At 42.6% G+C, this 27,051-nt stretch overlaps 2 protein-coding genes across 3 annotated transcripts in view; one reads left to right on the forward strand and one right to left on the reverse strand.

The window, feature by feature from the left end:
* Positions 1-649: 649 nt before the first annotated feature.
* LOC118394156 (secretory carrier-associated membrane protein 5-like) lies at positions 650-6,162 on the forward strand. 2 transcript variants are annotated; one of them, XM_052462157.1, is made up of 7 exons: positions 650-892; positions 1,477-1,532; positions 1,726-1,848; positions 3,373-3,529; positions 3,808-3,909; positions 4,906-5,023; positions 5,219-6,162. In XM_052462157.1, the coding sequence occupies exons 2-7, from the start codon at positions 1,526-1,528 to the stop codon at positions 5,408-5,410; spliced, it is 699 nt and encodes a 232-aa protein (XP_052318117.1). In that variant the 5' UTR covers positions 650-892; positions 1,477-1,525; the 3' UTR covers positions 5,411-6,162. The 2 variants fall into 2 exon arrangements, with proteins under 2 accessions (XP_052318117.1, XP_052318116.1); XM_052462156.1 differs by having other exon boundaries at positions 651-892; positions 1,723-1,848.
* Positions 6,163-22,144: 15,982 nt separating this feature from the next.
* LOC118393799 (lysyl oxidase homolog 1-like) overlaps positions 22,145-27,051 on the reverse strand; it is a 32,382-nt gene continuing 27,475 nt past the window's right edge. Inside the window, exons 6-7 of the mRNA XM_035786876.2 lie at positions 25,342-25,457; positions 22,145-23,915 (exon numbers count right to left, since the gene is read on the reverse strand). Coding sequence (XP_035642769.1) covers positions 23,909-23,915; positions 25,342-25,457 — 123 coding nt within the window. The 3' untranslated portion in view covers positions 22,145-23,908. The remainder of the gene's footprint in view (positions 23,916-25,341; positions 25,458-27,051) is intronic.

Raw genomic sequence — 27,051 nt, forward strand, 5'->3', positions numbered from 1 at the left:
CAGTGAAGAGATCCGCATGCTAAATTCATCCATAAAGCATTAAAACATACATGTCATATTACTCTGTAAGATGAGGAACATTCATAGGATGAGTATGTCAAGGGGATAGATAGATGAGACCAGTAAAGCGGTGCTGAACTGAACCCCCTAGCTGGCAAACCAGAAACAAAACCAAAATCAACACTGCCATCTGCTGGCTAACATCCCCCCCTGTTTTGTACATTATTGATAGAAGACATTAATAAACAGTAAACAATGTTAGCCCTGCCCATAAACCCCATGACACCTATCAAACAGTATAAATGAGACCGCTGACAGACCGCAAATGCTGACCATAATTTCTGCATATGAATATCAAACATTAAGTGAAAGATTTTATGACAATTATTAACCAAAATATATACTACTAGATAATTATTGAATAATAATCCTATATTTGATTAATTTCATAAACTTTCATTTGGTGATCATTATGAGTAAAATGATCGAAGCGCACCAGTAACACCAGAGTAGGTCACAGATTACTTCGCTTTCTCTGTAGACAGCAGGCTATTAACTTCAGAACCGTGGAGAGCAGCCGCCATGGAATGAGGGAGAGTCAGATAGCGATTGGATAATCATATTAAGACGCAGATATCGCGAGTAGAGAGCAGTGTGCCTATTGGTCAGGACTGACAGGACAGCAGATTTACTGACAATGATAGGACAGCTACGGCATTGGAGATACATTACTTCCACGACCTCGTATAAAAAGTGAAATAACAGTGATTTATTCTACTTTATCTCTTCATTATCAAGCTTTGTCATTCTTCACATTCGATGAGGTGGAACTGATAGCATGCAGCCGAGGGACAGGACATTGTAAATAGCAACAGTGCGCTCAGGACAGGAGGTAAGCAGATTATGTTTCCAATGGAAGTCCGTAATGCCTTTAGGGTCAGTTGATCCCTATCAGGATAGCACTAACTTCAAAGATAGCGGGTTGACTTGAAGCGAGTACCAGTAGTATATCGGTCTATTCAGCGAATTCAAATCAAAACACCATGAATGTTAGGCTATGAAGACTCAGGCTGCCTTATTGAGTCTCCACTTTTACTCGCGCACCGGAAGGATCCCAGTTCTTAAACCCTGAAGAGCCACCATTGAGCCGATGCCACCAACACGTCTCTCTGTGTGTGTCAGCAAATCTCTTCAGTCGAATGTGACAAGTGACAACGTTGAGATTATAGATCTTCAAAACACTGCATTGGATAAAAGCATAGCTACTGTATGTCACAAGTGGTATCTCACATAAGCTGCACACTGGCATAATTGATCCATCTCTTTCTGTCAGTAGTCTTTGTTCAATTACTATGTTCGGCCTACTAATATAACTTGCAAATACATTTCACCTGTGAGTGAGAAAGCTGATGTTTAGTGTTGTTATTGAGTTTTAGAATGGCTGCATTTACAAAGCTACACTTTCTTTATTTGTAGGTTCAAAAGATTGAGGACCGAAACAATCTGAACAACAAAACCAACAGTCATGGCTGGTAAGGATTTGCATGAATTGAAATTGACACACAGTATGCATATGTTTTGGTACACAATCATGGTGTTCTATGAAAGTCATTTACTGTATTGTTTGGATAGTCTCTGATCAACCAATCATACAAACACTGGTATCTAGCCTAACATGACACACCTGCCAATGCCATTAATGTATGATTGTCATTTCTCCAGCAGAGAATAACTTCCCTCCAATACCGGGGTTCATCCCCCTGCAGCCGTGTTTCTACCAGGACTTTGATGAGGAGATCCCTGAACAGCATCGCACCATGTGCAAGAGACTCTACCACCTGTGGATCTGTGAGTGCCCACTGCCACTACCCACTACCCACAGCCCACTACCCACAGCCCATACTAGAACAACTCCAGTCAGTCACTCTGTCAAAGAGTCCACATATTTAGGGGTTATGATCTCTTATTGCACTATTATACTGCTTTCATACTACTGAGCTGAGCCAAGAGAGCCTAGCAAAGCTGCACTGCGCTGGCCTGATTACTCATCAACCGTAGTTGCTGGAACTGTGCTGGAAAGGAACGTGTTAAAAGGAAAATAAGTGTGCCAGGACAGTAAGGTTCAGGAAGCCACAATAGTGTGAAACAAGTTTCCACTCTGTGCAGAGTTTCTGTATAGCCCTCTTTCCAGTGTAGCCTACTGTTCAGATTAGATCATTGTGGTGAACACACGGGAGCTGACAGTTAACCTCTCCCATGCCACATGGGTTGTCTTCATCCACCACAGCTACAAAGAATGACGGAGGGTCTTCTGCTGTAACTAGATATGTGTAGGTCAGCAGTGGTCGGTGCCGTTTAAGATGAGGGAAGACCATTTTTTTAAAAATGAGCATGAGCATGGGCTAAATCAATTATTTAGTGACGTGACTATATTTGTATATAATTTTATCTAAAAAGGATAACTTTTCCACTGTTTCACTATTGACATTTTTCTGAAATTCACTGAGGAGGATGGTCCCCCGCTTCCTCCTCTGAGGAGCCTTCACACTAGTGTGTCTCTCATCCAGGCCGGTGGAAGATTATGCATACGCTGCCCCTTCTCATCTATTGACTTATATTTTATTCTCTCCGCAGACCCCACCCCCCATTAAGTGATTAACATTTACACAGGTATTCTGAACCACTTATACACAAATAACAGTGTTGATGGAATAATCTGTTATATCCTTTCTGTCATTCCTTTTGTATGTTGTGCTTGATCTGCATGTTTGATGTTTCCATGAGTTTATGTTTCCATGATTTCAGTCATTCTAAAATGTATTTGAATCCATTTAACTTTATCTCTTTGAATAGTCACTCTTGTCACATTAGATGTATTGGTCAAGAATAGACAGAATTGTACAGAAAACTCAAAAGTAACCAATTAAAATACTTCTAGCCTTCACTTCGTTTCTTTGCCTGAGATGAAAAAAGACTAATCACTTAATGGGTCTATTATTATAGCTCTGGTTGGGTTTGTAGTTCGGATGAAGGGATATCTCTTCCCTTTGTGAACCAGTAATTGAAGCTGATTGGCTGCCTGTGGCAGTTCTGTGGAGCAGGCTGGAACTGAACCCCTAGCTCACGCAGTGCTTTAATTACAACCAATTCGATCTTAAGAGAAGTAGGTTTGCTAGATTACTGAGACTTAGAGCAAAACAGAGAAGGGGAAACAAATATGGACACCTGCAGAAAGGGCACTCAAGGAACCGGAGTGGACAGAAAGTGCACATTTATCTGAGAGCTGGTTCCCTGACTGGTGTTATTATTATACTTTTGCTTTGTTCTACTGGTGTGTATAACAGTGTGTTCTCCTGGTGATGTGTTTTACAGTGCATGCAATCACCTTGGCTGTGAATCTGGTGGGCTGCTTTGTGTGGATGCTGGGTGGAGGGGGCGTGACAAATTTTGGCATGGCCATCATATGGTTGATTCTCTTCACCCCCTGCTCCTATGTGTGTTGGTTCAGGCCCATCTACAAGGCCTTCAAGTAAGTGGATGTCAGACACACCCATAAGGTATCCAACTACCACTAGATCGTTTTAATATATAACTAGGGCCCATAGTTTTTCTTGATCAGGCTATGTGGTCAGGAACCCCCCCCGGTCTTACTATGACACCATTATGCTTGATCATAGTGATATACTGTCAGTCAAGGGAAATCAGTTACCGCCAAGAGAAGTCTTGAAAAGGGATTTACTTATTAATAAGTACCGCTGTATAATGTGTTGTGTGTCCGTGTTACAATTCCTTTTGTTGTTCTCCTAGGACTGACAGCTCGTTCAACTTCATGGCGTTCTTCTTTGTGTTCATGGCCCAGGTGGGCATCAGTATTATCCAGTGCATAGGGATCCCAGGCTGGGGAAACTGGTAAACTGGTTACATATTCAAATCACTTTTAATAATAAGCCCATTATAAATGATTATACACATGTATAAATGCTACTAAAATGTTCCATAAAGTATTATAAATGAAAGTTATTGTGTTACCGACAAACTCTGTTTAGCCAAAACAAGTATGTCTTTAAAACAACAGCAGTATAACCTCCTACATTACCACATCCTGTCATATCATTAACCATGCAATAGATGACAGTCAGGAAATAGCCTCACTCAGGACATTTATGACTGTCATTCTGTCTGAGTTTAAGGGCTAAATGTCACCTGGCTTCACTTTGATTAGCAGATATAATTGTAATGGCAGCTTCCATAAAGTGTATAAATGTCAACATTTAGAAATGGATGGTTTTATATGTGGGACACACAACTTTTTTAAGGCTGAGCCAAGATATTAGCCTACTACATAAAGTGATCATGCTCTTTCCACGACATTGACTGATCAGGTGAATACAGGTGCAAGCTATGATCCGTTGTTGATGTCACTCGTTCAGTCCACTTCAATCAGTGTAGATGAAGGGGAGGAGAAGGATTTTTAAAGAAGGATTTGAAAGTCTTGAGACAGTTGAGACATGGATTGTGTGCCATTAAGAGGGTGAATGGGCAAGACAAAATATTTAAGTGCCTTTGAACGGGGTATGGTAGTAGGTGCCAGGCGCACCAGTTTGTGTCAAGAACTGCAACACTGCTGGGTTTTTCCCGCTCATCAGTTTCCCCTGTGCATCAAGAATTGTCCACCACTCAAAGGACATCCAGCCAACTTGACACAATTGCGGGAAGCATCAACATGGGCCAGCATCCCTGTGGAACACTTTCAACACCTTGTAGAGTCCATGCCCCGATGAACTGAGGCTGTTATGAGGGCAAAAGGGGGGTGTAACTCAACATTAGGAAGGTGTTCCTAATGTTTGGTATACTCAGTACACAGGGGCAAATGGTAAGTGTTTTCTTCTTCTCTATATCTCTCAGCGGCTGGCTGGCCACCATCTCTTTCTTCAGCTACAACCTTTGGATCGCCTTGCTGATGCTCATCCCCACCCTCTTTTTCACTGCCACGGCAACGCTGTCCTTCATCGCCCTCACCAAGGCAAGTCTGTACCATCTGTGTTACGTCACAACCATGGGACACGTAGCGCATGAAGATGTGCTGATCTTTATGTCAGTCACTCATGCCCATTGTGCCGGCTGGTGCATAGGGCAGCAACAAAGGTCTCCATTGCTCTCTGTCATCTTTATGTGCAGCCTGACATTTTCCTGTCGTCCCACTGCTCCCTCTCTCCAGGTCCATAACTTCTACCGTGGCAGCGGGGGCAGCATAGGCAAGGCTCAGGAGGAGTGGACTACAGGGGCCTGGAAGAACCCCCACGTCCAGCAGGCAGCGCAGCAGGCAGCTATGGGAGCCGCCACGGGGGCCATGATGCCGGATCAGCAGTACTCCAGCAACACCCCACAGTACAATGACAACCAGATGTAGGGGATAAAGTGGAGGGAGGGAAGCATGTCAAAGTATGAGCAGGAGTTTGTTATCTGTTTATCCCATCCCCCAAAAAATGTGTCTTCATCACAGCAGCTCTTTCAATAGGCAATGGGTCTTCAACCCTTTCTTTGCCCAGGGACCCTCTCCCAGGCAAACCGGCAACCCGGCAATCATACCCTAGCCATTATTTTCTTCCCATATGTCTTGTCTTAGCATCAAGTGAATGATATGTTTGCAAAAATGTATGTCCAAGTCAAGAAAGTTTACCAGCAGCCAGAGGCACTTGACGCACTGGTAGCCTACAGTATGCCAGATACTTCAGTGTCAGCTGGTAATTGGCTCCAGTGAGTGTAATTTGCTCAATATTTGGAGTTAAGAAATAATGTTGACATCATTAGAAAGAAGACATTCTCCTATTTCTACTGTAATAATTTATTATGTTGTTGCTAGTGATATAACCCTGCTATAGGGCACTACACTACACTATCACACTATTCCAGCTGACTCTGAACACCCATAACGTATAGACATTTCATGTTCCCAGCAACAACACTGAATTACAGTATGTGGTTTCTACTGTGTGATGTCATATTCTTGCTTCTGCTGCTGTGTTTTGACGTGTCACATCAAAGACGTGTCCCTATCTTATGTCACTGTGTTAGCAGGGCCCTGTGGCCACATGCACACAGCACCAACTCTGCTTGTCAGAGCTCATTCTGATCACCCACTATCCTCTCCTCAATGCTCTTGGGGGGTTTGGTAGCCTCCTCCTGCTCATGACTTGTAAAGTCCTGCTCCTGATACAGTATTTCAATTATACATGTGTTTGTTTTATACACTAAGTTACTGGACTCTAGGTTTTGTGGTGAATAAATGTCATCTTACATGGAGAGCCATGTAAGACTGTGTTTGAGTGCATTACCTTTTTTTTATCTACAGAAATTTCAAAGCGTCTAAAATATTTTTATCACAGAAAGTAGCACAGAGATAACTTTAATATTTTACCAGGCGTGTTTGTGTACAGTAGGAGATAGCTTATTTGGGGTATAAATATGTATTTTAAGAATGTATTCTACGTCAAGTGAATGCCAGCTGATTGAACAAAAAGGGCTCTCCTCTAAGCCATCAGGGTGCTTTGTGATTCTCAGGTAAAGCAGAGCTGCAAACATTGGACACAAACTGTGAACCTTTCCCCTTTATGTCCATGTGTATGTTTTTGATAGCTTATATAATATGCATGTCAAATGAAACCATAATCCTGTTGCCTCGGGGATATTTGTTTTATTTGATTCATTCTGTAACTTGAAAAATGTATTATGTGAGCTAAAGAAGGCCAGTATGTACTGTAGTTACATGACATGGAGATGTGTAGTGGTATGCTCTTTTCTCTTATTTATCAATGTTATTTTAACCCTTTAAACTTGATATTAGAGCAGCACTCAACTACTGAGTGTGTGAACGTCCTCGAAATGTCAGTAGCCCACGTTTTACTGCAGACATCTGCATTTCATTACCGTTGAATGAAGCAATAACTCCTGTTTTGATCCTCTTCGTAGAATGCGCTACCTTTGATTTAATACTGAGGAAGTAGCGAGATTTGGAAGTCCACTTCCTTTGAGTTTGACCCGGGCGTCAGTGTTGATGTCCCCGGGGCTCACTGTGTACGTTGATATCTTTTATCGGGCTAGCTCAAAGGCTGTTTTAAAGAGACTCAAATGTAGAGCTAACTGTGTGCTCCCATGCCTCAGCTGAATGATTACAGGCCAGTCGCATTGTCATTATCCACAGTCATGGAAATTGGACTTTCTTCTTATAGTCTGAGAAGTATACCAAAACATATAACTATTTTTTGGGGACTACTGTACAATATGTCTTTAGAGCAAGGATTTCCATGCCTGTTCCTGGAGAGCGCTACCGTCCTGTTGGTTTTCGCTCCGGTCCTAATCTAGCGCACCTGATTCTAATAATTAGCTGGTTGATCATCTGTATCAGGTAAATTACAACTGCGGTTGGAAGGGAAACCTACCGGAGGGTGTCTCCAGGAACAGGGTTGGAGAGCCCTGCTTTAGATAGACGTGACATCTAATGTAAATGAATCAACCTGAGCTATAAATTAATCGCTAGGATTTCACTTTTGTTTCTCGTTATGTACTTGTTTTGCATTGAATGTCTACATGTCTTAGAGGGTGCTCTTTTTAAAACGTGTTCTTAAATGTCTTGTCTGTGGTTGACAATGTTAGACAGCAATATTGTACGGTATGTCTTGTTGTATGGTTGTTTGACCACAGAGGGGCGCCTTTTATTTGTATGAGAGAAATTCCCTGATTTTCAAGCTGCCTGCGCTCAATCGTCTGCCTATTCATACAGTAGACTTTACGTCTATAGCTTAGTCAGTATTCAGTCAAGAGCTCAATGGTTCCTGCTGTTCCCAGGTAGTAGCTACATGTGACCAGGAAGGAAGGGAGAGATAGAGCCTTACATCTAAGTGGGCTCCAGTAAGCCTCAGCCTGGCTCATACTGCCCTCCTGCCCCCTCTCTCTCACAGGGACAGAAGGCTGAGCAGGCGGTCCCTGTGAACACATTACAGTGTGCTCTATGCTGTAGGGGAAAGAGAGACATTTATGGAGCAATATGGGTGCCACTTTCTCTGGGGTAGTAGGGGTTTGAAAATTACCTACGTGGGCTCGTGTTGAGGGAAAGAGAGAGAGAGAGAGAGAGAGAGAGAGCAGTGGAAAAACAGTGTTCCCCAGGTGTTCACAGATTCATGTTCTAGCTAGATCACTAATCTGGCCTAATCTATATATACAAAGGCCTCTTAACCCCTCAAGTAGCCGTATTCAACATTATTACAGTGTGCACATTTCTTTGGAGAAATCCAGCAAACCTATACTTATTTTCTCTCCTACATCTAAAAGGAATCAGCTATGTACTCAGTGTAGGAACTGTGGTGTAAACTATGCAGATAACCCTTGACTGTGGAAGGGATGTGTTTGCAAGTACAGTTGTTTGGGCTTCGGGTTAGCCTGCGACTGATGTGAAGATATGTAGAGCCCTGTTAGCTTAAACTGTGATATAATCAGCATTCAATTAGCTCTCTCTCTGCAGTAATCAAGCAGAAGCATTGACCAAAGTGTTCCCCTGGTACACATTCATGTGCAACCACCACAGCTCATACCAGCAGATGCTGTTGCTTCTTTGTCATGTCATGTCCATGTCATTAAATGTGTGGGAGATCATTGAACCAGTGGGATTTCCTCCTTATGTTGATCATGTCAGATTGCGTGGTCATCTCGGAGAGGCAACTGGACAGTATTCTGAAGCACAGTTAGAAGGGCTAGACTTTTAGACTTTTATTCTAAAGTGTAAATGTTTTAGACTTAATTGTTACTTACATTTAAAAAATAAAATTTGTCTTATCATTTTATGTTTTGATTTCCCTTACGGACATTAAAAAAAACTCTATTCCATTTTACACCATGAATGTCTATATATTTTCTGGTCTTTGTGTGTCTTGGCTGTGTGTTGTTGGGAAGTGGAGCCATGGTATGAATGTTAGTTGGACTGTCTGTTAGTTGGACTGTCTGTTAGTTGGACTGCTAATTAGTTGGACTGTCTATTAGTTGGACTGTAGTTTTGAAAGTAGTGCTCACGAGCCAAAACGGGTCCCCAACAATTGTGCGGTATTGTGTACAATGTCATCCATTTCATATGATATGTGACATCCCTCCCCCGCAATCAGTATGATATGTTACGAATTCCAATTCGTACAATATGTTAAGTGCTTAAAGGGGAATCTGCAGTTGCTATCAATTTGTTGACTTGAATTAATTAATTATTTATATGTACCCATTGAATCTTGAAGAATATAACTTATAAATGCCTCACGAGCTTAGTTCAACTGTCGGTACGACCAAAATATAAGCTTGTTTAACTCCAATGTTTGTTAAGAAAGTAAATGTAAACAAACACGATATAGACCAAAAACATGGTGAAAACTATAATTTTTATATAATGGATGGTCAGTGTTAGCTCTGGTTAAATTTCTCCAGCCCCATCCCTCAGCTTTTTACTGAAACAGGGAGCGGGGACATCACTTTGCTATTCATTAAACTGGTGATTGCCGCTTTAAGATCCCGTTCAAATCTCTAACTTATTGTCTGCAAGTTATTCATGTCACTTGTTTACCCACCGTATCTGTGCAGATCGTTAATCTACGACCACTAAAGCATCTCACAATGTATGGCACCTATTTGTTGCAATTGCCTTGTCTTCATTTTAATCAAAAAGTTGCATTTCATAATTAAAATGTGATGTTGAAATACTTTCCAAAACATTAAGCACAACAAATGAAACCAAGGAACATTTTTTCTCTATCTAGTGAGAAAACCTAGGTTGAGCCTGTGCATCCAAGTGGCAGTGACCAGAGACTGCCTATAGATGGCAGTGTTGATCCAGTGTGAGTGAGGGGTGCTCTGTTAACTGTTCAACCAGTTGTCCACTGGGGGCAGTATACAATCTGTGTTTTTCTCCTCTGCCAGTGTGTGATTTCCCCAGATACACAGCCCTGAACACGAACAGAAAGATATCCCAGATAGTCAAGGTGATAAAAGCGATATGGCCAGCATTTACTTGTCTGGCTAATAACTTTACTCTTGGTAAACTCAAATTTACTGAGCACAATTTCACCCTGGAAATCCTCTGAGAAGGTGCCTCATCATAGATTAGATTCAAAAGCCCTTTAAATGGATTTATCTGTGGATGTCCCCTTGCTTTCCCGTTCTCCTTATGTTGAGAGTGATAGAATCACTCAGAGGAGCTGGAGGAGAAATTACACAGTGATATAGGCACCCAGAGGACCCACTAGCAGTCACAGACCAGCCCTGTTATTGGTATAAACATGAAAAGCTATCTGTTGAATTGGGCCCAGGTTTTATGAAAGAATAAGTCAGATAGATGCTTTCTGGTTAATATGAAATAGCTCTTGTTGGCAGCTATGGAATTGCTTCATTGATTCATAAACAACTAAGGTTGTATAGTGATAGTGCATATCATACTCAGCATGTTATAAGCATTTAGTAACATTAATAGTATTTAGACAGTTGCTCTTTTTAAAACATATTGTTTTGTCTTTCATGATAGTGTAGTAGACATGACTATACCAGGAACACAGCTTAGCAACATCTCACCCAGGTCTTAGCGAAGATGTGAAAACTGCTCTCGGTGTTGAATTTACAACATAAAGTCAATAGCCATTCCTCAAAATGTGTCGGCATTAACCTTTGACCTGCCTGTGTATCCCCCTCCACCTTCAATATTTTGATTACCGTTACCATGGCAAACTGCAAAAAAAATCACAGTTAACACATCTCTTCCCCATGATCAGTCAAGCTTGCAGTACATGAGAGGAGAGGGCGGTGGAGGGCAGTTTGAAGAAGGAGGGGGGTCCACACAGAAGTCACAGTGTATGACCTGGAGCAGGCCGAACCCAGAGGGGCGTTATGTGCTACCATTCAGCAGAGAGACAGACAGAGAGTTCCCATTCATGCTGTTCAAAACACCCCCAGGGACCTGGGCTGAGGGATCACACCCTGGCTACTGCTAAACCATGCTCTAGGAGGTGTGTGTCTGCGGTCACTTACCTAAACCAAACCTGGACTTCAGGCTCTCTCTCTGGGATCCCTCAGGCATGTGATGAGTCACCTGGACCATGGTGGAGCTGAAGATCAGGTTAGGTGTGACCTGGTCTCAGTTGGCCTCGTAGACCAGGACTCTTGGAAGGCCAGACTTTGGTTTCTCTCATTTACTGGCTCATTAGGATAAATATCAGCAGCTCAGCGGTTAACTAACAGAGTGATTAATGGTTAGTAGAAGGCACACAGAAAGGCAGTATGGCATACCCACAGGCATCCCCTGTTCTTCTTTTCTTGAGTGTGATTTAAAATGATGTATTCTGGACACAGGCAAACACACTCTCCAAGAGTAGCAGTGATCATGTGGTAAGAATTCCCAACCCAGCTCATCTTCTCACGCACATCACGAGATGGATCAGAGCAGCCAGCCAAGAACTAAGGAGGGGTCACCAAGCTGTCTGGAGTCAGGCCACTTTACTCAGCTACAGCAAAGACCGCTGCCGCCACCAGGGTGTGAAGTCACCCATCTGATGATGGGAGGCGTCCCATTGACACCCAGAGGAGACAGGGACAGTACAGGCTGTCGTGTAGAATGAGTCCACTGAAATATGGTGCTGTCAGAGGAGGGGAGACGCTGAGCAGAGTGGCGCGGGCGGCTGCAGCCGAGGCCTCATCACTCTCGGTGGCTGACTTCATCAGCTTTCCGTGGGAAGGATGACGTCTGCAGACATTCTGTATATACATACATACGGACAGATATACCCCTCACTAACTGGGGGAGTCCTATCTCGCCTCCTGAACATCCAGTCATTTGTTTAAATTGTCTGGGACCATAAACACGAATATCCCAACTTCAATTTCTTCCCCTTTCAAAGAAGGGGAATCTTAATGAAAATGTATTACCCTGTTGTTGCAGCCGTGCGGTCGTTCAGACTCCCAGGAATACTGAAGGAATGAGACATTTACATACCCCTTTAAAATTGATGAGTGGAGAAAGTGAGAGAACCCAAGTTTGAAGAAGAATACATCTTTGCCTCAGACACCAAAACCAGGGCCAGATGTTTCAGAGATGAGGCACGAGGCATTTAAACTGTCAGGCTGTGCACTCGAGTGTGTCGTCAGTCTACTACTCAAGCTGCTTCCCAGCCTCGTATAACGGCCATCACTTTTGATGCAAAGTGCTAACACAAAAAGTGAGATGTTTGTTATCTCAGATATATACGGCACACTCGGCTCTGTATAAAATATGTGCAGGAAGAGGCAGGACGGGACATTATCAAAACAAATGAGCCAGTGACTGCAGCTGCATGTAAATCAGAATATATATTTTTTTCTCACAGTTCAAATGATGGAAACAGTTTTTTCTTCTTGACTTATACTGTGCCCACTCAGTCATTGCTCCCTTTCTCTCCATCCAACCTGGACTCAGGGGTAGATGCAACATAGTAAATGGAAATCCGGGACACAAATTAGTATGATATGTATTGTATGGGTATGGTATGTATCAGTGGCGGTCTGTAACATATCGCCCTTTCCTGCAGTTAAGTGACCAAAGCGTCCTCTAGTGGTCTCATGGGTGGAATGTTCTTAATATTTTTGCGCAGCAAATCTGGTGTTTCTAAGTCAAACGTTTTTTGACCTCCCTGATTACCTTCCCTATATATGTCACTCCCTTTAGTTCCTTACCCATTGTTTCTGTTCCAGTGTTATGTCTGTGCGTTGTTCGTGTTTCTTGTTTTGTTTTATGTTTGCGATTATTTATTAAAACACTCCCTCCCTGAACTTGCTTCCCGACTCTCAGCGAACAGCGTTACAGTAATATTGGGATGCAAACGAAACATTTAAAAACATTTCAACTCTACACTGAGTGTACAAAACAGTAAGGACACCTAGCTAATATTGAGTTGCACCCCCCCCTTTTGCCCTCAGAACAGCCTCAATTCATTGGGGCATGGCGTCAAAAGCGTTCCACAGGGATGCTGGCCCATGTTGTCTCCAATGCTTTCCATGTCTCAATTTTCTCCAGGCTTAAAAATCCTTCTTTAACCTGTCTCCTCCCCTTCATCTATACTGATTAAAGTGAATATAACAAGTGACACCAATTAAGGGATCATAGCTTTCACCTGGTATGTCTATTTCTTGGAAAGAGTAGGTGTTTAATGTTTTGTACTGTGGCAAAGAAGGGGGTCGAATGATAAGTGGCAGATATGTGAGAGCAGAACTAATAAACGGGCTCTACCCGATCACTAAAATGGCCACCCCTGTCAGAACTACAGATCACAAAATGGCCGACCGCCAAAACTACAAGTCCCAGAAGCAAGGGGAACCCTCAGAAGGTGGAGCCGACTCACAGATAAAGGGTCAAGAAAAACCAGGAAGAGGAAGAGAGAGTGCTGGAAGGAGCTATGAACAATAGAGAAAGAGACTATAGATATTGGCTGGATTTACCGTGTATGAGCTGGATTGTTTTGGACTTACCTGTTGGTGTTTGGACCTGGACCTACCGAGAACCCGATTCGTGTTCCGAACCCTGCTATCCTTGACCTCACCTACGGCCTGGGTGGACCAGGACGGAGAAACAAACACACAGGTACTGTCCTGTTCGAAAGAACTCTCATTCTTGGGTGATTTGGTGACAGTTTACCACTTAGTTTGTGACAAACGCTCCTAACCTTGAAGAGGTTTGCCACACGTGGTGGAGGATGCGGACATGGACTAACATACCACTGGTTAGGTAGAAGGAAAAAAATAAATAAATGTTCAGTTAGCACTCCAAAGGGGAGTCAGGTTTTTTTTTGTTTTGGCTTTGTTTGATTAGGACAGTTTTTCAGGAAAATGAGTATGGAGGGAACCATACAGGCCCTGTTACAAGCGGCAGCCGCCCAACAAGAGGCAACTAGAGCTCAACAAATAGTTCATCAGGATGCAATGCGAATGTATCAGGACACGTTACAGATCCAGCACCGCACCAACCAGCTGCTCACAGAAGAGCAAGAGAGAAACACCCCGGAGTTAAGAGAAGGCCTAAAGGGGCTAGTGGACCAAATTGGGGCTCATTTACCAGCTGCAAATACCCAGTTGTTGGTTCCCACTCGGTACCGGAGGACAGTACTGGATCTAGCTCATGGGCACATTCTGGGGGGACACCTTGGTATCGATAAAACCCGAGAACGGATTGTAAGGAGGTTTTACTGGCCAGGAATTCAAGCTGAAGTGGCTCGGCATTGTGGAGAGTGCCCGGAGTGCCAGTTAACAGCTCCCCGACCAGCTTTCAGAAGCCCATTAGTGCCACTCCCCATAATCGAAACGCCATTTCAGAGGATAGCGATGGATTTAGTGGGCCCACTACCCAAATCCGCCAGAGGGCACCAATACATTCTGGTCATTCTAGATTATGCCACTCGCTACCCAGAAGCCATTCCCCTTCGGACAATGCCTTCCAAAAATATTGCAAAGGAATTAGTGCTCTTGTTCACCAGGGTAGGGCTTCCAAAGGAGATCCTTACCGACCAGGGGACCCCCTTTATGTCCCGCCTTATGGCGGACCTTTGTAAACTGTGGCAGGTGAAACAGTTGAGGACATCGGTTTACCATCCTCAGACGGACGGGCTGGTTGAGAGATTCAACCGAACCCTGAAGTCAATGCTCAGGAAGGTAATCGATAAGGATGGGAAAAACTGGGATTGCATGTTGCCGTATCTGATGTTTGCCATTAGAGAGGTTCCTCAAGCCTCACTGGGGTTTTCTCCCTTTGAGCTGGTATATGGGAGGCATTCCCGGGGAATCTTAAACATCGCCCGGGAAACCTGGGAGCACCAATCCACCCCGTATACTAGTGTCATAGAGCACGTCACGGCAATGCAAGACAGGATAGCCACAGTCATGCCCATCGTCAGAGAGCACAGGAGACAAACACAAGAACACCAGCGGTACACTTATAACCGGCAGGCTACCCTGAGGGAATTTCAACCGGGAGATAAGGTGTTAGTGCTGATCCCCACGGTAGAGTGTAAACTACTAGCCACATGGAAAGGACCATATGAAGTACTGGAGAGAATAGGAGAAGTAAATTATCTGATCCGACAGCCAGGTCGACGGCCCCAGGAACAGATTTATCACATAAACCTGTTAAAGGCATGGAGAGAGAGAGAGAAACACTAATGGTCACATACCCCACACACATTCAGGAGACAGCCGAAGTAAATATTTCACCCACTCTGTCCCCAGCGCAAGTACAGGAAGTAAAGACCCTGATCCAGAAAAACAGAAATGTGTTTTCAGAGGTACCTGGCCGAACTGAGGTTACGGCTCATGATATTATTTCCCTACCAGGGAGAAAAGTGAGTATGAGGCCATATCGGGTACCCGAGGCTCGACGGGCCGCGATTAGAGCAGAGACTGAGAAAATGTTGACAGCTGGAGTGGTCGAAGAGTCACATAGTGAGTGGTCTAGCCCAATTGTGATGGTCTCCAAGCCCGATGGGTCTTTGCGGTTCTGTAACGACTTTCGGAAGGTAAATGAAATCTCGAAGTTTGATGCGTACCCCATGCCCCGAGTAGATGAACTACTGGAGAAAATTGGTCATGCTCGGTACATTACGACCCTTGATCTGACAAAAGGGTACTGGCAAATTCCTCTGACCCCCAGGGCCAAAGAAAAGACAGCCTTTGCAACACCTGACGGTTTGTTTCAATACACCGTCATGCCATTCGGCTTACACGGGGTCCCAGCCACCTTTCAACGGCTCATGGACAAAGTCCTAAAACCGCACAAAGCATACGCCGCAGTTTATTTAGATGACGTGGAGGATCTACAGCCCAGATTGGGAATCCCACTTACCCCGGGTACAGGCAGTGTTAGATGCCCTTAGAAAGACAGGGCTCACGGCAAACCTTGCCAAGTGTTATGTGGGGTTAGAGGAAACAGAGTATCTGGGATACACTGTGGGAAGAGGGTTAATCAAACCCCAACATAAGAAGGTGAAGGCAATTAGAGAATGGCCGAAACCAGTAAATAAGAAGCAGGTCCGAGCCTTCCTAGGGCTGACCGGTTACTACCGGAAGTTCATCCCAAGTTATGCCACAGTGGCCGCCCCACTTACCGACATGACTAGAGCCAGAGGGCCAAACATGGTCAAATGGGATGAAAGGGCCACCAAAGCATTTAGGACATTACAGGAGGCTCTCTGCTGAATCCCAGTGCTGGTGGTACCAGACTTTGAGAAAGAGTTTGTGGTTCAGACGGATGCCTCAGAGGTCGGCTTGGGAGCAGTGCTATCCCAAGAGATAGAAGGGGTGGAACACCCCATCCTGTTTTTAAGCAGGAAGCTGGAACCACGGGAAACCAACTACTCAGTCGTTGAGAAAGAGGCGCTGGCAGTAAAGTGGGCTAGCTAAAATGCTTAAGTTGGTCTACTAGACGTTTGCGTTATACGCAGACTCATTCAACCCGACCAACCACCCTCTTTTAGTTTTTGCCTTAAGTAACCTTCTTTCTTATGTAACCATATCAAACGTAACATATCATACTAATTTGAGTGTCCTGGATTTACAGTTACTATATTACATCTAGTCTATGAGACCAAGCTGCTCCATCTCTCCTGCTCTCATTCTTTCAGCCCTCCTTTCCTAAAGACAATCTCTCCTTTCTCTTTAACCACAGAGCAACATGTTAATCCTCCCTGAAAACAAAGGTGAGCCTTTATTCATTGAATTAAGTTGAAAAGCACAGTAAGAGACAGAAGATGAATTACCTGTGGCCTTGATGTTTTGCCACAGAATATGTGTGCAGCAGGCAGGCTCTGCAGATTGAGACCTCATGTCTGGGGGTTATTTTTTGGCACTGTCGGGTTGTATAATAATTCCTTTTCTCTCCTACTTCTAAATTCAATTATCCTCACCAAGAGAATGCTTGAGTGGGGAGAATAGCAGTCTCAAGTTGTGTCTTCAAGCCTTGTCTCATCGCAAGGCAGCTGGTCACATTATGTTGGAATACTTAGTGAGTTTGCAGGTAGTTAGTTCCATCATTGATCTGAGAGTAAGTAAGGATAGCATGCTAAGGCCCAGTCAGAACACTTAGAAGCTTTATAATTGTGTCAGAGGAAGTAAGATGGTAAAGACCAAAGGTGGACTAATGAATATTGATGGAGAGGAGACAGACAGGCAGAGGCAGGCAGAGATACATAGACAGGCCATGGAATGAAGATCCATGTAGCTATGACATGATTAAGTGTTCCGTGACTGGTTATTAGATACATCAATTACCTGTCCACTCCCTCTGGCCTCGTGGGAGTTTTAATAGATGGATCTCTAGGACAGTAAGCTGTCCTGTACCTCTCCTATGGGTGTGAATGGACCTCAACTTTGTCCTGAGTGATGGTCTGTGACACCCTCACAATGAGGATAATGTCAGATTTAACTCTGCAACACTGTACAGCTCACCATGTATTTTACAAGTCACTCATCACCCTCATCGACCCTCCTCACATCCACTGCTTCCTTTCCTAGAGCCTAAGAAGTACTCAGTTGAACCTCAGTTGAACCCCATAGAGCCACGCCAGGAGCATGAGAGTTCTTAGATGCCAAAATGTGTTCCCAATGTTTACACAAAACTGAATCACATGCCATAACTTGGATTACATTCACACTTGTCCAAGTTTTATGTAAGAGCCTAGAAATGCCTACCAATCCTGTTCATAAAGCTGATGTCAAATTACGTACAGTAACTCACTGCTGTGTACACTGTTACCCTGTCCTCTCTTTCAAGCAAGCACACACACACACACACACACACACACACACACACACACACACACACACACACACACACACACACACACACACACACACACACACACAAATACCTGGAGGACTTTTTTGGAAGTGTCTGTGTACCTTAAGGAAAAGGCTGAGAGCAGCCTGAGCAAATAGCCATCACAGAGAGGAAGTCAGAGTGGTCAGGGTAATACAGGGACAAACAGGAGGAACATAACAACCATGGGGATGACACAGGAAATATTGGACATTTTGTTCTCCGGAGATGAGAAGTATTTTCATTCCAAGGGATGACTATGCTTCCTGAGCAAACACCACTGACATATTCAAATCATAATTCTTTACACAATCATGATAAAACATTGCCTTCAAGGTCCAATGCAGCCTTTTTTATCTCAATATCAAACATTTCTGGGTTTTACAGTTTTTTTCCAACTGCTTACACACAAAATCTTTTCATGTCACATTTTTGAAACCTCTCACTTAAAGTGCAAAACTACACACCAAATATCCAAAATTCAATTGCATGAAACACTTTTTTCAAAACACTACACACAATTCTCTACCTAAAACACAAAAATCTAACAGGAAGTGACTTGCTTTCCTTTAACAAACACAACCAATCAAAATGCTACACTTATTCACCAGGTCACACACACACTCCTCACATGTGCAAACACTAATGGCTTAACTGATCACTAACTAATCACTGCTTTACTGTACTATAGGCCTATAAATAGGTCAAAGGTCAGATTACCTGCTTTGAACAATGAATGCCAACAATGGACAGAGAGCAAGAGGAGAAGGAGGAAAAAGAGGACGAGGGCAAAGAAGAGAAGGAAGGAGAGCCATCTCTGATGAGATTAGGGCAACATTTGTTGATCATATGATCAACCACGGTTTGACCTTGATTCGATTTACAGTGGGGTCCATAATTCAACCCTTCAGAAATGAGAACAGGTATGCAACTATCTAATGACTATTTTAGCATTACAACATTGTACTGTAAAATACGTACGGCTGCATAGTATTGCATAAACATTTGTAACTCTAAGCCATCCATTTACTGCACTGCATTGAATGAATGAGGTTGGTTATCATGCTGTACTACATTTTTTTTTGTACATTGTTTACAGTTCCTATGCTGAACACATACTGTGTTTGAATTCTGTACAGAGTGGAAAGGCAAAGACATCATGGAGGACGAGGACGCTTGTTTACAGATGTACAAGAGACTGCAATTATAAATGTGGTTTTGGCCAACAATGCAATTAGGATTCGAGAGATAAGAGAGCATATCTTGAATAATGACGCCATATTTAACAACATCAATGCTGTAAGCCTGTCGACCACACAACGCATCCTCCAACGGCACCGATTGACGATGAAACAACTTTACAAGGTGCCATTTGAGAAAAACTCATGACTTTGTAGAGGTATGTATGCAACACTAATTCCAGTACTTCAGACATACCATATTTACTCATCTATATATCCTTTTGTCTGTTACAGAGAGTATTGGAGCTGGATGCCCATGTAATTCGCCATGAATTTATTTATGTGGATGAGATTGGCTTCAACCTCACCAGAACCAGGTGCCGCGGAAGAAATGTAATAGGAAAGAGGGCAATTACCAATGTCCCTGGACAGCGTGGGGGTAATATAACTATGTGTGCTGCCATCACTCAAAACGGGGTCCTCCATCACAATGGCACACTGGGTCCGTACAACACCGGCCATATGCTCACTTTTCTGGATGCAATTTACACAATGCTTGTCCCTGATCCAGATCAGGAGCCTGCTAGATTTGTGGTGTTATGGGTCAATGTTAGTTTTCACCGGGCTGTTCTGGTCCTAAACTGGTTTGCCACCCATCCACAATTTTGTATAGTTTTGTACCTACCCCCATATTCACCTTTTCTAAATCCCATAGAGGAATTCTTCTCAGCCTGGCGCTAGAAAGTGTATGATCGCCAACCCTATGCCCGCATGCTGCTTCTCCAGGCAATGGAGGACACATGTTGGGACATAGAGGTTGCCTCTGTCCAAGGTTGGATACGACATGCTAGGAGATACTCCCCTCTGTGTTTGGCAAGAGAGAACCTATCTTGTGATGTGGACAAAGTATTGTGTCCAGACCCAGGCCGGAGAAGAGATTAAGCGTAGCTTAGCACTGGTGACTGCCCCCCCCCACCAATTCCTGGACTGCCCCCTCGGGACCCCACACACACAGTTGCGTTCTTTACTGTATTCTAAAGAATATACTTTTGGTTTACATATGTTTATGTTTTTTTTGTATGCTACTGTATGCAACAGTAATGTTTGGCCTAATAAATATTTTCAGTTTCTACATTGCATTGGTGTTTACAGTGTGCTTGTTACCCCTCTCAGCAGATTACTTTCACTGTAGAACATTGTATTGAAATGTAGATATAAGCCTATGAAAGACCATTGCACTTCAGATTTAGAACAACAGTGTTTACATGGTATATCCAAAAATGTACTATTATGAAAGCAGTGTTTGCCATTTGATGCAAATGCTTCATTCTGACATGTGTTTATGGCATTTTGAATGCAGTGTTACATTTTGAAGGAGATGTGAGGCATTTTGCATTTTGTGTGTGCAGTTTTGGGAATTGTGTGTAGAGTTTTGAAAAAAGGAGACAGTTTTGAAAACGTGTGTAAGCAGTTGGAAAAAACTGTAAATTAAAAATGGTTACATTTTGCTAGGACTGTCTGGGTGTGGTTTGAGTGGGGAGGGGGAAACTGAAAAGTAGCTGTTATTTGCAGAGAGGTTTGGAACACTCTTTCTTATTGGTCTAACTAATTTACCGCATGGTGATGTCACCATGGAAAGCCGAAACTCCCTCCCACCAAAAGACACTGATATTTCAGTCTTTTCAAACAGCTTTTATACTAAAAGGGCATTGATCATTATCACTATTTCACAGTATTATTCCAACCTTATAGTATGGAAATATAAAATACAGGTAATCTAATTTTTGACTGCACCGGGCCTTTCAAGTATTACAGTAAAAGTAAAGTTGAAGTGAGTTTAACAGAGGGCAAATCCCTGTTTTTATAATCTTATCCTGCTGCATTAGTAATACAGGAAAAGTATTGGCCAGACTGTTACACAGGCAAACAGTCCCTCCCTCACAGTATGAATCTAGGCTGCTCCACTCTCCTGGTGAGACAATCCTGTGAAATATCCTCAAACACTTTCACTCTCTCGTGCATGTGTGTGTGTGTGTGTGTGTGTGTGTGTGTGTGTGTGTGTGTGTGTGTGTGTAGGTGGGTTGTATCTGTCCTCTTCTCCTTTCATTCTCTTCCATTGGGTTTTTCAAAGAAACCAAATCAACTCTTCTTTGTTTGAAAAACCTTCTAATAACCCTTTCTACCGAAGGTGATTGTTGCTTTTAGGAAGTCTTCAAAAGGGTGGATATTGCTTGCTGTGATATGTTCTATACCCCCTACTCAGGCTTTCCTGTTACCTCTTGTTGCTTTAAGTGTGTATCACTAACCCACATATTTGTAGTCTAGTTAGATTGGCCTGTACCGTGGGGTCAGGAATGCTCCGTAAAATAAGCCTTGGAAAAGCATCATTATAGAGAAACACGTCAACAAATGTTACTTTTCAGTATTGGGGTCATTTGAGAAAGCTTTTGCTGCACGGCACAAATGAGACAGCCGTGTCTCTTGCTTGGCCATGAAGAGCTGTCTGTATATTTGTATTCACCGTATATTTTTGTGAACCTGAAAAGGTCTGTTTTGCATTCCTGCCTGGATGCTGCATGATAAATGTACACGACTACACAGACAGACCTACAGTAAATGCCATAATGCATTAAACATACCTTCACCTGACATTTTCAGAGTGGGAAACCATAAATAACTTTTCAATATTCAAATCTCGGGGCGTTTCTGAATCAACAGCAATGTTTGTCTGGATGTGTGGCCTATTATGTGAACACTCCGGAGCAGTGTAATCCCAAACTGACCATGGAATTCTTATTCACACACAAGAGGAAGAATAAAATGAAGGCCCCATAACAAAAAGGATGTACGTCCAAATCCTAACATGAGATACACACACGAAACTGGAACTTTAAGTACTTTCCAGCATTTGAAGTTTGGTCTAATGTTTATGTCTCGTGCATGCAGATGTCCAGAAACCTTGAATACATTTTTGATCCATTACTGTGTTATTATCCCACAAAATGCAAGATCTTTTTACATTTTTTAACACGGTGACAGAAACCACATCGGTAACTACAGCCTGTAAACAACAGTCACATGTCATTCCAAACACCTTTATAGAGAGAGGTGTAAATGTACGTCTTTATTAGGTATGTCATTTTTGACAGGTGTTCAAGAACAGAAGAACTCAAGCAAATCAACATATACTCATATATTTAATAATACCTGCTATAATCCACAAGTCTAATAGTGTCATTCCATTGATTGAATAGAATCTCCTAATTATACTTTCCACCTGTCTTGGTAAAAATACAATATCAAGAGCAACCAGAATACAAAGAAGTGTTGGTCAATGACAGCACTGATAGACTACTATGTACAATCTTAAAATGGTCATGTTAACGTGTATGCTGTTTATATACCATATTACAAGACTAGACCTGTTTTGCATTTGTTCATGTTTCTAAGTGTTTTACTGTAGGCGTGTGTTGCAATGGAGTGTGTGGGAGGCCATAGTGGGCCGTCATCACAGGGATGTGTAATAGAAACCGTATACTCAACTCAAAACAATAGCTCACTCTTTTAGAGGTAGGTAGAGGCGGCATTTCGGCACTCTGTCTGTCTGTAATGCCAAGCTAAACCTACTAGTGTAATGCATCACAACGATAGGTTTTTACCACATTAGTTTCTTCTTTACAGTCACTCTCTGCCGCAACACACTCAATTTGAACAAATCAAATGCATGATCTGGATTTGCATTAAAAAACTATATATGAGTTCCTGGAATTTCACAAATATAGCAACAATTTAAACACAGTACTAAAGACCCCTTTCATTAAAGAAGAGAAGAATCAAAATACAATCAATTAAAGCAAGTACAGTTCTCTATAGCTAAAACCATGCAACAGTGGGTTAATTGTCATGTACATTCTTCTTACAAAGCCACAGATAACCTATTTGGCATCTGACCAGTGTTGGTAGTTAAAGACAAAATCCAATTTAAGTTTCATTCTGAAAAGCACCTCCTTGAAAATAAATGGCAACTAAGCTGCCAACTAAGCTTTATGTTTTCCTGTGAGACAAATACAAAAATGAAGGGCGAGGAGGAAAACTGACTTTGACGGTATTTAGAGGCGGTAACGCTCTAGGTTCTGACAGCCTCTTTATGTTGAGGGACTACTTGATGGAGACGAACGCGTGCAAACAAACAAGACCTGGCTTCTCCGCTCTCTGTCATCTCTCCATAATATCACACTATGCAAATGTGCTCAGAGAATCACAATGTTTCAACCTGGCACAAAGAGGCTGAGAGAAGAAGAAAAACAACACTATAATGGTCCTAGTGAGTCACTGGCTGGGCTGCCATGTCACCCTCCCAGACAGCGTGGATGAATGCACCATTTTTTTAATTTGTTGAACTGCAGTTGAGCCCAGACTCGTCTGGGACCACTAATATCAGCACCAGCTCCATTTCACACCTTATTTAAAACTAAACCGAGCCACTCTGCTCACAGCTGTGAGCAACGTATTCACAATGTCCAAGATGTTTACTATTTCATGGACAAAAGCCTCATTAAGGCTGTCAGTGTAGAAATAAGAGCAGTGGGGTTGGTCTGGGACAGAAGGTTATGGATAATATAGAAGGAAAACAACAATGGAGAGGGTGAGAGACTGGAGTGATGTGTTTGGTATGGGTTTTCAGTTTGTGTGCTTGTGTATATATCCCCATGTTCTCTTCAGTGCCACTGGAACCCGTGTTCACTCTGGGCCCAGGAAACCAAAAACAGCACAAACAAAACAACAGCAACAACAATAACAATAACAAAATGAATTCCATTCACATTTCAATGGAACAGCACTGTCCTGGAGGACTCACCCTTCCCACGTCCGATCAGGACCTTCAGGAAGGACACAGAACAAACAACACAATGAGGCGGGTGTTGATAACACAGAGAGACAGAGAGGTTAGTGTACCTGTCCACACATTCTTATTGAAGGCCCTTTCTGTAGACCGAGGCAACGTTATTATAGTAAACTTAAACTGAAGCTAAAACAAAAACCAATCATGAAAAGACTATTTAGAAACTGAAATGAATTAATGAATAAACCCGTGCGAAAAACTAAAACTATTATCTTTGACTCCAAAACGAACTCAAATGAAATAAAACAATCATGAATTACTGTATGTTGTTTCATTTTGTCCCCTAAACTTTGGACAGAATTCGAATGGGGTTTTCATGCTTTTGAAGTGTTTTAAAGCTACTGAAATGCTGCCAGGAGATGGGTAAGTTTCAAATAGGCCTAGTTTGTGCATCACTGTCACGAGCTATCATTAGCTAACAAGGAAAGAAATTGGCTAAGTAGCCAACTTCATTCGCCTTTAGGAACGGACTGGTCAATGTCAGATGGGCAGGTGCATTTTTAGCCCAGTGGGCCTGTCTAACTTTTTTGTTGTTGCACAAAATCATCATTATCTGGCTAATAATGGGGGCCTTAAATAAATAAAATGGGCTGGTGAGGGGGCCTCAAGTGAAAATAATGTCTGGTTTATCAGGGCTGATTTCTGGTCCCAGTCTGCCCCTGTTCGTCTTATATGTACCACTAAAGTTAAAAAGCATTAGATTGGTGTAAACATGGGTGAGAGAGAGTTTCCTTTCACCATATTTTTTAGTACCAGCACTTGAGATGGAGTTTATAATTTAAACCTGATCAATCAGCCCCAAAAACCTTATAATACAAATGGCTCAACATGCTTTCTGTCCCTAACACAAAAACGAAAACTGAAATTAAACAATAAAAAAACAAAATTGCATGTTTGTTGTTATTCACAACTAGGACATACCTAGAGGGTATATACTGTCACTATATGTTTCTATATTGTTCCAATGTCAAATAAAACTTCACATATCACTGTTGTCTCATATAGGGTGACATGGTTTTCTGAATGCTTTCGCACCATTTAATTATCTGTGTACTCCATATATACTCCATAGAACTAGAGGTGATTTATCACCTCACCTGTACATTGTCATTGCTCAGATAAAGTATGCTCTAAAGCTGAGTCACTTTCATAAAAAGGATTTATCAGTAATTCGGAGTGTAAGAATACACTTCCTAATCAACCCATTGAAAGTCCCAATAGCCTTACTGCTTATGAGAGGCAGTATAAAACTGTCAGTAATCATTCATCTTGGTGACATTGATGAACATGATTCACAGAATCATTAGGTAATACGCTAAAAAACAGTTCTAACAGGTAGTTTGGCATAATAATGAGAGCTTGTCTTTTGACTAGTGTCATAAAAGAGATGTTGCCATACTCACTGAGATATCTTGCAGTTGGTTGTTGTGACGAAGCGTCCCGTGTAGTGGATATTGCACCTCACCACGTTGTTGGTGAAGTCGGACTCCAAGATAAGGTACTTGGGGTTGACCTGGAGCTGAGAGGCAGAGGAGGACACAAGAGGATACCACTACAGCTAGGCAGGTAGGAATAAAACAATAACTTACACAGTACTTTCATCAGCAAAACAAAGGAGATGATTGTGGACTTCAGGAAACAGCAGAGGGAGCACCCTCATATCCACATCGACGGGACAGTAGTGGAGAGGGTAGTACATTTTAAGTTCCTCGGCATACACATCACGGACAAACTGAATTGGTCCACCCACACAGACAGCGTTGTGAAGAAGGTGCAGCAGTGCCTCTTCAACCTCAAGAAGCTGAAGAAATTTGGCTTGTCACCAAAAGCACTCACAAACTTCTACAGATGCACAATCGAGAGCATCCTGTCGGGCTGTATCACCGCCTGGTACGGCAACTGCTCCGCCCACAACCGTAAGGCTCTCCAGAGGGTAGTGAGGTCTGCACAACGCATCACCGGGGGCAAACAACCTGCCCTCCAGGACACCTACACCACCCGATGTCACAGGAAGGCCATAAAGATCATCAAGGACAACAACCACCCGAGCCACTGCCTGTTCACCCCGCTATCATCCAGAAGGCAAGGTCAGTACAGCTGCATCAAAGCAGGGACCGAGAGACTGAAAACCAGCTTCTATCTCAAGACCATCAGACTGTTAAACAGCCACCACTAACATTGAGTGGCTGCTGCCAACATTATGACTCGACTCCAGCCACTTTAATAATGGAAATTGATTGAAATTGATGTAAAAAATGTATCACTAGCCACTTTAAACAATGCCACTTAATATAATGTTTACATACCCTGCATTACTCCTCTCATATGTATATGTATATACTGTACTGTATATCATCTACTGCATCTTTATGTAATACATGTATCACGAGCCACTTTAAACTATGCCACTTTGTTTACATACCCTACATTACTCATTTCATATGTATATACTGTACTCAATACCATTTACTGCATCTTGCCTATGCCGTTCTGTACCATCACTCATTCATATATCTTTATGTACATATTCTTTATCCCTTTACACTTGTGAAATTGATAGGTTAGATTACTCGTTGGTTATTACTGCATTGTCAGAACTAGAAGCACAAGCATTTCGCTACACTCGCATTGGGGCGGCAGCGTAGCCTAGTGGTTAGAGCGTTGGACTAGTAACCGGAAGGTTGCGAGTTCAAACCCCCGAGCTGACAAGGTACAAATCTGTCGTTCTGCCCCTGAACAGGCAGTTAACCCACTGTTCCCAGGCAGTCAATGAAAATAAGAATGTGTTCTTAACTGACTTGCCTGGTTAAATAAAGGTAAAATAAAAAAATTAAATTAAATGAACATCTATTAACCATGTGTATGTGACAAATAAAATTGGATTTGATTTGATTTGGAATTCTGGGCTGAGACTGGTGGGAGAATCTTGATTTGAGATACTGTATGTATAAATAAAACATTTGAAGTGCTGCTTAAATCATCTGTTGATATCAATGGGGAATTGATGAGGAACTAAGATATGTGTGCTCTAGGCTCATTTATGTGCTCTCTGACACCTGGAGATGCATGGCAAATGGTCCAGGAACAAAGAACAATGCCCAAGGATTAGACAG

The sequence above is a fragment of the Oncorhynchus keta genome, chromosome 14 (genome assembly GCF_023373465.1).
Source record: "Oncorhynchus keta strain PuntledgeMale-10-30-2019 chromosome 14, Oket_V2, whole genome shotgun sequence".
NCBI lineage: Eukaryota > Metazoa > Chordata > Actinopteri > Salmoniformes > Salmonidae > Oncorhynchus > Oncorhynchus keta.

Coding starts and splice junctions, on each gene's coding strand:
- LOC118394156 (XM_052462156.1), top strand. Junction 3,530..3,807: donor CCCATCTACAAGGCCTTCAA/GTAAGTGGATGT, acceptor TTGTTCTCCTAG/GACTGACAGCTCGTTCAACT. Junction 5,024..5,218: donor CCTTCATCGCCCTCACCAAG/GCAAGTCTGTAC, acceptor CCCTCTCTCCAG/GTCCATAACTTCTACCGTGG.